The 10659-nt window shown below is 54.6% G+C and overlaps 5 protein-coding genes across 5 annotated transcripts; 2 read left to right on the forward strand and 3 right to left on the reverse strand.

Annotated features, from left to right (window-relative positions):
* Positions 1-154: 154 nt before the first annotated feature.
* PUNSTDRAFT_19677 (uncharacterized protein) lies at positions 155-592 on the reverse strand (the record flags this gene model as incomplete). Its single annotated transcript, XM_007380584.1, has 1 exon — positions 155-592. A coding segment is annotated over one exon (438 nt), but the record flags the coding sequence as incomplete, so codon positions are not given.
* A 1411-nt stretch (positions 593-2003) lies between these two features.
* Positions 2004-4164, reverse strand: PUNSTDRAFT_98138 (MFS transporter; the record flags this gene model as incomplete). Its single annotated transcript, XM_007380585.1, has 12 exons — positions 4065-4164; positions 3909-4007; positions 3771-3855; positions 3569-3719; positions 3398-3508; positions 3230-3342; positions 3098-3174; positions 2860-3045; positions 2721-2806; positions 2440-2662; positions 2105-2386; positions 2004-2068 (listed from the first exon to the last, which is right to left on the reverse strand). The coding sequence occupies exons 1-12, from the start codon at positions 4084-4086 to the stop codon at positions 2004-2006; spliced, it is 1500 nt and encodes a 499-aa protein (XP_007380647.1). The 5' UTR covers positions 4087-4164.
* Positions 4165-5219: 1055 nt separating this feature from the next.
* PUNSTDRAFT_82647 (oxidoreductase) lies at positions 5220-6704 on the forward strand. The gene is made up of 8 exons (XM_007380586.1): positions 5220-5400; positions 5461-5624; positions 5685-5781; positions 5840-6015; positions 6069-6088; positions 6137-6247; positions 6302-6460; positions 6515-6704. Exons 1-8 carry the CDS (start codon positions 5271-5273, stop codon positions 6534-6536), a joined length of 879 nt encoding a protein of 292 aa, XP_007380648.1. The 5' UTR covers positions 5220-5270; the 3' UTR covers positions 6537-6704.
* A 557-nt stretch (positions 6705-7261) lies between these two features.
* On the forward strand, positions 7262-8086 carry PUNSTDRAFT_131305 (NAD(P)-binding protein; the record flags this gene model as incomplete). The annotated part of the gene is made up of 5 exons (XM_007380587.1): positions 7262-7397; positions 7468-7556; positions 7689-7785; positions 7838-8013; positions 8066-8086. 5 exons carry the CDS (start codon positions 7262-7264, stop codon positions 8084-8086), a joined length of 519 nt encoding a protein of 172 aa, XP_007380649.1.
* Positions 8087-9559: 1473 nt separating this feature from the next.
* Positions 9560-10573, reverse strand: PUNSTDRAFT_131306 (uncharacterized protein; the record flags this gene model as incomplete). Its single annotated transcript, XM_007380588.1, has 2 exons — positions 9560-9703; positions 9758-10573. The coding sequence occupies 2 exons, from the start codon at positions 10571-10573 to the stop codon at positions 9560-9562; spliced, it is 960 nt and encodes a 319-aa protein (XP_007380650.1).
* Between the last annotated feature and the right edge of the window lie 86 nt (positions 10574-10659).

The raw sequence follows: 10659 nt of genomic DNA on the forward strand, positions 1-10659 counted from the left end.
TCAATGGAGCGTCCTAAGGATTGCTGCAGATTTTCAGCGGGCAAGTGGAAGCTTGTAAGAGAATTGTGGCATATGCACCAGATATGAGCCCTTTTGGTTCATCATGGAAAATGATACGCCTGCAGTCATATATACTGATAATAGGTCCCTAGAATACGCCCGGCACAAGTCTGTACTTGACCCTGCCGCTCCATTCATCCCATTGCTTTCCGAAGTTTTCCCTCATCATCGCATCTTCCTGTATAGCTCTTTTCACGAAGACCTGTATCATCCATGACCAATAGGCGATCCACAACCCGACTAAAACCCAAACTACCATCGTGACGGGAGACTCGGAGACGTCGCATTGACGTAGCCACGATCCGGGAGAGAGCATGCAAGTTAGGGCTCCGGCGATGTTGACGTACATTCCGGTGTAACTGGGATGCCGGACGACAGAGTATGGTCCCCAGGTGACGAGCTGGTGTTTCTCGGTGATACTTAGCTCGTACGTGAACATGCGTCCGAGGGCGCGGAATGTGTGCACGCGAAATTCGCAGCCGCAGATGGCGATGATCCAGCCGAGGAGGACTGTGGGACCGATGTAGATTGCAGGGCGCGAGGAGGTGGAGCAGGTCATGACGCTGGTTTTCAACGTGGTATGGGACGTGTTGTGGCTCGACGCCCACATGAGCATCGATTGTATGGCACAAACGATAGCAATCGTAACCTGATAGGCACAGTCAGTCTTGCACGAGGGTAACGTAGTGCGATACTCGCCCAAGAGAACCTGATAACGGATCGGATGAAAGTGGGACTCGACAACCACATCGAGACGTCTTGTTTCCGCGAGTGCTTTGGGGCCGCTGGATTGGGAGGGATCATGCAGCGTGCATGGGTGTACGGCACCGTCAAAATCAGTGCCGAAGCAACGACGGGGGATGTCAGCCAGGACATGGCGGCGACGACGAAGAGGGAGAATAGGTCCTTGAGAAAGAAGAGATCTGTTACTTATGTGTTTTGTCAGGATGCTCCGCCGAAATACCGTGCGTGGTCGTCATTCGGGGCGACCTTGGCCGGTTGAGTCTGAAAGCGGAGATCGTGTGTTGAGAGAGCGGCCGTGAAGCGTCCCGATGGAAGACACTTCATCTTGAAAGAGTAATCGGGTACGAGGCAGCTGAGAATCGGCACCCGACGTGTTCGCACGTCAGGCGTCGCTATCGCTTCGCCGATCCGGGACCTGAACAAGGTGGTTGATCGTTGTACTTACCTTGACCCATCCCAGTAAGATTCAAGGATACGCCAATCGTCGAGCACTTCGACGATGGACTACAGCAATGAGGCTTGTCCAAGACCCAAGACCGAACACAGGAACTGCAGGCTCCTCCATCGTTCACTCAAGCCAATAACCCGGTCCGACGCCTGAAATTTCCCAGAGCTCCCAGAAGTCACAGCTCCGAGTCTCCGACCACTCGCTGGCTTCGCTGTCAGAGACAAACATGACAAACACGGTTACCAGCACCGATATGCTCCGCAAACGCGCAAACAAGCGAGCGCAAGGCATCAGGAAGCGGCCTCAAGGGGAAGCGTTCGCTCAACCGGCGTGCATGGGACGGTCGCAGCACAGCAAATGTCGCTATTGCTATGATGCACAGGCGTAACCGAGCGTTCATGGCATGCTGCGCAAGGATGCCAACGGAAGGTGAAGGGAAGGTAGGCGGAGAGTACGCAAGTTTCAATGCTTCAGGGGCGTCCTTCGGTCGGTGGACGAGAGACTCCGATGGACAGCGGGTGCGAAGGGGCGAGATGGGTTCAACGAATAATCGGAGCGAGTCAGCGGTTCCAGTTTCGCTCCCACGTTTGCACTGGCCAAACAACGGCCGACGCAGTTCCTTACGTAAGCCGCCAAGGATGCTTCCCAAGACACTGAGACCGATATACTCCCGGAGATCGTCGAATACGATTACTGTGGTAGTGTACAAAATGCATCGTTACAACCGAGAAGGTCAGAGTATCAGATGAAACTACCGCAGATAGCGGTAGTCGGGATTGAGGTCTCCCAAAGCCTCCTTGTCCGCTTCCGACATCTCTTTTTCGTCTTCGATGCGAGAGGCGCCACTGCTACCCCATATCAAGGGTCGCCCTTGCGCTCGTCTCCTGTTTTCCCAGGAGATGCCGAGGACGTAGAGCGTGGAGGAGAGGATGGAGAGGCAGATGAACGCAACGCAGACGGAGTAGCCCTTCTTATAGTGCGTCTTTGCGTCGGCGGCGGGGAAGAGGTAGGCGGCGATGATGCCGCCAATGTTACCGAACCCGACCTGCCAGGCCGAGCCTACCGATCGTCGATGATGACCTGCTAAATTCGTGTTGAACCAGCAGACGAGCAGCGGCATAGAGGTGTAGGTGCCTGACAGAGCTATATGAGCACGCGCCAATTCCATGACCTAGACGTATACGCACCCATTGTGATCAAGAACATCGCCGCATACTGGACATGAACATTATCATGCACCGCAAGTAAGATCGCGAAGCCGGCGAGGGCCACGAGCGCGGTCCCGACGCTGAACAGCCACCGATGCGCCAAATGGTCGCTGGCGAACGCGACGATCATCGCGAAGAAAAAGGCAACCGCCCACGGAGGGACGCTATGCAGCTGTGCCTGAGTGGAGGTATAGCCGAGTTGCTAGAGAGCGCTCGATTAGTCCTTCCTGGTTTGCGTGAGCGCTACATGCAGGGCGTACCTTGATGATGGTGGGCGCAAAATAGGCGTTTCCGTACGCAGGGACGATGAGTCCGAAGTACATGAAGCCTCCAAGGAATATTTTGTCTGAAATGTGGCGGTTAGCAGAGGTAAAGCCACAAGTCACGAATCCGACTCACAATCCTTGAAGACGTTGAGGACTTGTTTCATGCCGAGCCTCTCATGCCTGGCAGACGATCCGACGTCGGCCTTCAGGCGCGCTTTCACGAACTGACGCTCGGCTTCCGTCAGGAAGGCCGCTTCCTCAGGGAAATCGGGGACCAGGAAGAAGAACGTCAGCGCGATGAGGCAGGTTGCAACACCCTCTGTTGCTGCGTCAGTATAGTCTGGGATCGGGATCCGAGAAGGGACACGGACCAAGAATGAATACCCAGCGCCAACCTCGGTAGCCGCGGTCGCCATCCATCTTGCCAATAGCAGAGGCGAGCAAGCCGCTGTGCGATATTGTGAGTGTCGAAAAAGGATAAATGCGATATCAATCTCACGAACCCGAATGCCCCGGCAAGAGTTGTACTACAGAAGAAGAACGAGTAGCGTTTTTGGGACTCAGATCGGCGATACCACATGGCGAGCAGGTAAAAGCACCCTGGGAACATGGCGGCCTATAGGATACTGCGTCGGCCATCCACCGGGAGTGAAGCCGAGTGAGGAACGTACCTCGAAGAAACCGAGGAAGAAACGCGTCACGAGCAAGGATCCGTAGCTGAATGTAAGGCCTTGAAGTGTCGTGACCAGTCCAAACATGAACATGCAAGTGGGCAGCGTTATCTGTCATAGAAGAAGCGTCTAAAAACCCGGGAACATGGCTGTGAATGGCAGGGATCGCACATGCGGTCGGAACTTTTTCATGAGGACGTTCGCCGGCACCTCTGCCAGGATGTACGGTACGAAGAAGATGACCAAGCAGTTGTTGTACTGCAGGGACGTGAGGTTCAGATCCGTTTGTAGACCGAACAACGCCGCGTTCGAAATGTTCACGCTGGAGAGCGGACGTCAGCCTGAGGTTCAGGGCGAGGAACGGGTTACGCACCGGTCTAGAAAGGCGAGCAGGTACAGAACACAGAGCACCGGGAGGAGATGCCAATCGATTTTTCGTATCACCTTCTTCTCGTCGACTGGGGCCAAGCGTCAGAAACGGGCGCGTTGAGGGGGCGTCGGGTGTACGCACCAGTCTCTCCGTCATAAATCTCGGATCCGTCATTGCTAGACGCGAGCTGGGCGATACTCCGGTCGGAGCCCTTTTCGTGGTCGGAGAGCGAGGGCGAGCCTGCGATAGTATAATGAACGGGGAGTAGCCATGCGAATGGGGTCAGCATTCACTCACCTCGGGGTGGTGCAGCGGACATGGTGGTGGTCGTGCAGGGACAGGGATGGTTGGGGGGAAGAGTCGTAGTCGACGTCTTCTCGAAGGAGGAGGGCGCGCGATGCGGTTCGGAGAGCGTCAAGGTGCATGGTGCCGCGTTGACGGTATATATTCCGGACGGGGACGGACCTGGCAGATGACTCCAATGCCCTGCGTATCATTTATTTCCTTCGGCCGATCGCACCGGCCCCGGCTCGTCGGCGTCGCCGTCCGACGTACTCGTTACGACGGTGGATTCGTGCTCCTCCTCCCATTTTCCTGCACCATCCCACATCGGTGTTGGCCTTCAGACCCGCCCTTTCAACGCGGTATCGCCCACCCGTTTTGCAGATGTAGTCGGTCGAACGCCTCTTGCCAGCGTACCGGGCATAGCAGCAAACTTTGCAAGTGGGTCTCCGCATCAGCGACTGATATATGATTCGCGGCGATTCGGCGATGGTTCAGAACGTTCGAATACTACCGTCCGACCCACCATGCATCGATCTGCTGCTCCCTCGTCGCCCCGTTCAACCTTCAAACCTCCCCTTCGCTGCGATTATCACGATCGCCTTCAAGATAGATCCCCTCCATTCGTGCTCCAGATGTTCTGCCTTCAGAGCTTGACGAGAAGGAGGGAGCGCGCGAGACGACATACATGAGCTAGTCCAGTTGCTCGATAACATGTGAACCATACACATAACATCCCACATCCGGTCGGTCAATTTCCCTCGTTCGGCCAGGCCGTTATCCAGCGTGCTCATGGCCCACCAGAACCATGTACTGTTTGCGCGTTCGTTCATGACCACCCTCGCTGAGATGTCACAAGTCTGTCTTCGCCGTCATGCCGCTTACTGCGGTCATCTTTTGCGAGCCGGCCGGGGGCCCTCGTGAAGCGCTGTACGCCCCCATGACGTCCCTTCGAAGGATCTAACGTTCGCGTTGAGCCACCGCTTCCTCCCATGGTTCCCCAACAGCCAATGGACGGTCTCGGAGCGCTACGTTGCTCGTGAGCGTTTCCCCACCCCATACGTACATAGGTATTCGGCATCGGTGCCGCGAGCGATCACGGGTATGTCAGTCTCGGTTCTCCTTGGCGTGCCCCCACGTATGAATACCATACGGCTCGGGTCAGGTTTGAGCAGTCGCGACTCTGCTCGACTCTCTCCCCATTCATAAGACACACCCGCGATGTCTTCCTCGAACACAGGACCAGAACCTCTCCTGCAAGGTGGCATACCAGTGCAATCCATCGTCACCGGCTCCCTACAAGAGCCCACGGTGCACCAACTGTTCTCCCTTTCAGGGAGAACAGCTGTTGGTAGGTACCACTCCATTCGCGTGCCATGCCGCTCTCCTGATCCACGATTCCCGCTCGCAGTGACCGGCGGTGCTCGCGGCCTTGGAATGACTCTGGCGACGGCACTGCTCGAGGCTGGAGCTCATGTATACCTTCTCGACGTGCTCCCAGCGCCGTCCGAACCTGAATACAAGGCCCTCTCTGCCAAAGCTCAAGAAGCCGGTCTGAGCGTAGGGTATTATAAGGTATGTCCATCTACACCATTACCGCCCACCGAGTTATCTCTCACTACGGAATCGGTACAGGTCGACGTCACCAAAATCGAACAAGTCGATGACGTGATTCAGACCATCGCGAAAGAGGCCCCTGCCAAGATTCGACCCGTTATCGCTGCGGCAGGCAGTGAGTCTCCTTCCTGACATCATTCTATACGACTTCGCTGACTGCGCGCTGCGACAAGTTCTACAGGAATGCGAAGCGATCGACTACAAGCAGGAGGATTTCCGTCGAATCATGGATGTCAACGTCCTCGGCGTGTTCAATACTGCTCAAGCGGCGGCCAAGATTATGTTGGCGCACGGGGAAGGAGGGAGTATCACAGCTATTGCGAGCATGAGTGGAACCATAGCGAACCGGGTAGATCGTTTCCGGCCTACGATCTCGCACACGCTCATTCTGTTCCCCATCAGGACCTCCCGGCCGTGGCTTAGTACGCGACAATAGAGAATGTTCGGTGCATGTTCTGACCGTTTCGCAGCAATTCGTCCAAAAGCGCAGTGTTGCAACTGTGTCGATCGCTCTCAGCCGAATGGGCCCCTAAGGGCATACGAGTAAACTCGCTCAGTCCCGGGTATATCATGACTGCGATGTATGTATCCCGCAGAGCTGAACGCTTCATACAGCTGATGAGGATGATCATCAGGACAGCCGCTCTTCTCGAGGTGAAACCCCAGCAAAAGGTGCAATGGGAGGACGGAAGTCCTCAGCACAGAATATCAGAGCCCTGGGAGTACAAGGGTCCGGCCGTGTTCCTGGCATCCGATGCCAGTTCGTTTTTCACGGGCATGGACCTTCGGGCGGAGTGAGCGTCGTTTTCTCGAGTTCGTTTCAGGCCTTTGCTCATTGAATGCGCCAGTGGCGGGTATTGTTCGTGGTGAATACCGACAAACACTACCAAGAGAATCAAGGGAGAGAACAACGACCATCAGCCTAGTTTTGTGGGCCGCTGTTCACGAGATGGTGGTGGGTTTCACTCGCTTTACTGGCCAGTAAACAGAATGGCGTCGCTATTCAGTACTTATATCTGACAATCAAGACATGTCGCGATCATAGCTCCTCTTGTCAGTATCAACAATCAGGCATCGCTGTCCAGCTTGCGGGGTAGTGTGGGACGCGGTGTTCTCACATCACCCATCGAATCGAGACGAACGGGATGCAAGAAGATTTCGGACGTGCTTTGCCGTGCCTGATCATGCTACTCGTGTACACGCAGATGCATTTAGCCAGAACCCGCTCCTTACGGTTCACTCCCTCTCGCATCTCCTGTCACAAAGTAGCTCAGCGGGATTCGACCACTGCGGTTCTATTGCGGGACATTCTCAATCCCGCTGGGAACCATTGGAAACATGCGTCCCATGACTCCTGCTTCGCGGAACGTAAGGATTGCGGCATGTCCTAGTTGGATCCCATGATCCATGTCTGGCCAATGGAGGACGCTAGGGTATGCTATACCTCCATACATAGCTCCGTAGTTGGTGCCCCGCGTATCTCAGCTCACAGGTGCGTGGATTCCTAGCCAGTTCGGCGTATTCTTCTGCCATACATCGCATCCTTATGAACATAGAGATTATGTGCTTGCAGATACTATCAAACGTCACTCCCCATGTCCACATCGACCAACAAAGCGAGTCCTGAACCTCAGGTACTGGGCAGCATCCCAGTACAGTCCATTGTTGCTGGGTCCCTGCAAGAGCCGACTGTGCAGCAGCTATTCTCGCTCAAAGGCCGGACAGCAGTCGGTACGTACAGACGATTTCAGTCCTGGTATCATGAAGCAGTTCGCGAAGAACTCAAAACATAACTACGCAGTGACCGGCGGCGCTCGTGGCCTTGGAATGACCCTAGCGTCAGCATTGCTGGAAGCTGGCGCACACGTTTATCTCATCGACGTGCTCCCGGTACCGACGGAAGTGGAGTACGAGGCATTGTCGATCACAGCGCAAGAAGGCGGCTTGAGTTTGGCTTATCACAGGGCGAGCCTGCTTCGTGCTGATAACCCGGCGACGTAATGTTCACTGACTGACCTGCAGGTCGACGTCACCAAGATTGAAGAAGTTCATACTGCTTTCCAAACCATCGCCGCAGAAGCTCCCGCCCCTATCCGCTCAGTGATCGCTGCGGCAGGCAGTGAGTTGACGTTCGCGTCGTATACTGTGATGAAGGACGATTCCGCGCGTAGTCCAACAAGAATGTGAAGCGATCGATTATAAACAGGACGACTTCCGACGAATTATGGATGTGAACGTGCTCGGCGTCTTCAACACCGCACAAGCGGCTGCGAGGGTTATGTTCGCGCACGGAGAAGGAGGCAGTATCACAGCCATTGGCAGTATGAGCGGTACCGTGGCCAATCGGGTAGGTCCATGACCGAGGTTTATGGAAGACTTTCTAAACCTTTTCCTGTCAGGATCTCATTTGTGCCGCATAGTGCGTAAACGGCACCTGAAAAGAAACCAGCCCGTTAAACATAATCTCAGCAACACGTCCAAAGCTGCTGTACTACAGCTTTGTCGGTCGCTCTCGGCTGAATGGGCCTCCAAAGGTATACGGGTAAACTCACTTAGTCCGGGATACATCATGACTGCGATGTGGGTATATCACAATCCATTCATGGCGAGATATCGATCAATGCAAAATCTCAGGACTGCTGCGTTACTCGACGCTAAGCCGCAACACCGAGCACGATGGGAAGATGGCAATCCCCTTCACAGAATCTCAGAGCCATGGGAATACAAGGGACCAGCGCTGTTTCTGGCCTCGGATGCGAGCTCATTCTGTACGGGCATGGATCTTCGGGTAGAGTGGGTCGCCCTGTTCGAGAGGCGAAATTGTATTGACACTCATTCTATGTCAGCGGCGGGCATTGCTCGTGGTAATATCGAATGCAACGCGGCATTTTGGCTGCTGGACACATCATGTATATTTGCGTTCCACGTGCGATCTCGTGTGTCATAGCCACTGTAGCACAGTGAATGCGACAGTCGAAATGAGCTCGAGAGGATGTCAAGAAGACCATGGGAAAACCTGAAGGACAGAGTATTCGGGATGTCGAGCGGGAGCGGCTTCACATAGCCCTCCGCAAAGTTAGATACAACTCACCAGAGTGTTGAGGTAGCTTATTTTTTGAAGGAATAGCGATGTGGTAGCGTGTGGCGAACGGTGTGTCGAAGAAGACTGAAGTTCTCTTAGATGTCGTGAACAATAAGATATTGATTCAAGACCGTAGATGCAACTTTTATATGCGTTAAAAGGTACTCTACTGACCGGAGGGCCGTAGCTACGTACGCAGTCCAGTCACAATGAAACTTCGAGGGGAGGATGGGATAGGAAAAGTTATTCTGAAAACGTAGAGAGCGCCCTAGACAGGTTTTGGAGCGCTGGAGACCTGGGCAGGAACAGGAGAAGGCGTTCAGAACACACTGGGCCGCGTCAGAGCGAGGGAAATGAGCGGCGGCACCGGATTTTTTTAAATGAGAAGAGTAGTTGATGCAGGAAAAGACCAAATGTCGGGCCTTGGGGGTACGTCGAGGCAGATTCAATAGCTACGCGATCCAGGGCGCAGTCGAGTACAGTCAGCTAGATATTTTTGAATGCGGAGGGCGCGCGAAGGAGACACCTAGAACTAGATGGATGAGGTGTCGAGAGGTGATGCCAAAAGAGGAAGGTTCCCCACCCGATTAGGCAGGTGGCGGGGCTTCGCTCGCGTGGTTGCGTCGGGCAGGGGACATCGCTCTCGAGACTCGCTCGCTCGCTCTCGTATTTCGCAAGACGATCTGTGATTTTCATGGGATTGCTACCGTACAATATCGCGCCGCGATATTGTATATACATGGTCCTTCCCGGAGCACGAAGAGAACAGGGGAGAAGGTATGGAGACAACCAGTGCACTATTTTTACCATTTCATGCGCCTCCCATTCCGGCCGCGTCTTTCGAATTCACAGCCCGCTGTCCTGCCTCTACGACGTGCCATTCCTTGAGACGTTTCTCCGCTGGAGGAATGGTGACAAACAGGCAAGGTGCAACATAGTAAAACTCGGTTGATGCCTGTCCAGATATGTGAGCAAACCATACATTCTCCGAAGCTATTCGCCACTTCACCTCGTTTCCATACGCAGTGTAGTCCCCGGCTCGAGACGATTGTCCAGGATACGTTACCCACATGACATCTCGGCGGACTTTGGCACCGGAAGTGGAAAGCTCCTCCGTCAGCGAACCCTCCACGTAGGCCCCGTCGAGCTGACCGGGCTCCTGTGACGTGAACTCATCCAGCTTGAAAGGGTGATCGATCACGGGCTCGACAATGATTTTTCGCAGAGTCTTTGAGTCATATTCCAACATGTCGTTGTACCAGCTTTCGAATTCCTCATCGTTGTCGTACCGAAACCGCCATGCGAACTTGATACCAGCATGTTCGAATATGTCAACCAATATGGCGTCTGTTCCCTTGAGTTGCCTGCTCGTCTTGCTCCACTCTTGACCCTCGATAGGGTAAGAATGAGAGAAGCCGAAGCCCAAGATCGCCCCCTCGGGGACGAAGCTCATGTCGTCGAACATAGCCAAGATCGCTTGCCGGATGTACTCTTTGGAAGCGTCGCGAGTGCGGGCGGCGGCAGAGTTGAGCACGTCGTAAGAGATTTGTGTGCCGCTGTCGGGGATCGTGAAGACGTCCCACGCCGCCGTCACTCTCATTCCCGACGTGACAGGCAGTACCTCGTGCTCGACGTCGGCGTACAGGAAGGCCCAAGGCAGCTGAGGGTTCCCCGAAGCACCCCACACGTCCGTAGACCAGTCATAGACGATTTCTCTGTCGCCCTTTCGAACGACGAGGTCCCCGCCCGTAAAAGACGACGGGAGACATAGAGTGATCGTGCCCAAGTGATTCTCTCCACGAGCGGTGCTGTACTCGCAACGCATGAGTTAAACCCCTCCGAGATGAAGCCCTGGTGGATGGAACGTACTCCTGGTGAGCCTTGAAAAAGCCTCCTTGGGGATATATATTA

The sequence above is a fragment of the Punctularia strigosozonata genome, assembly GCF_000264995.1.
Source record: "Punctularia strigosozonata HHB-11173 SS5 unplaced genomic scaffold PUNSTscaffold_2, whole genome shotgun sequence".
Taxonomy (NCBI): Eukaryota; Fungi; Basidiomycota; class Agaricomycetes; order Corticiales; family Punctulariaceae; genus Punctularia; species Punctularia strigosozonata.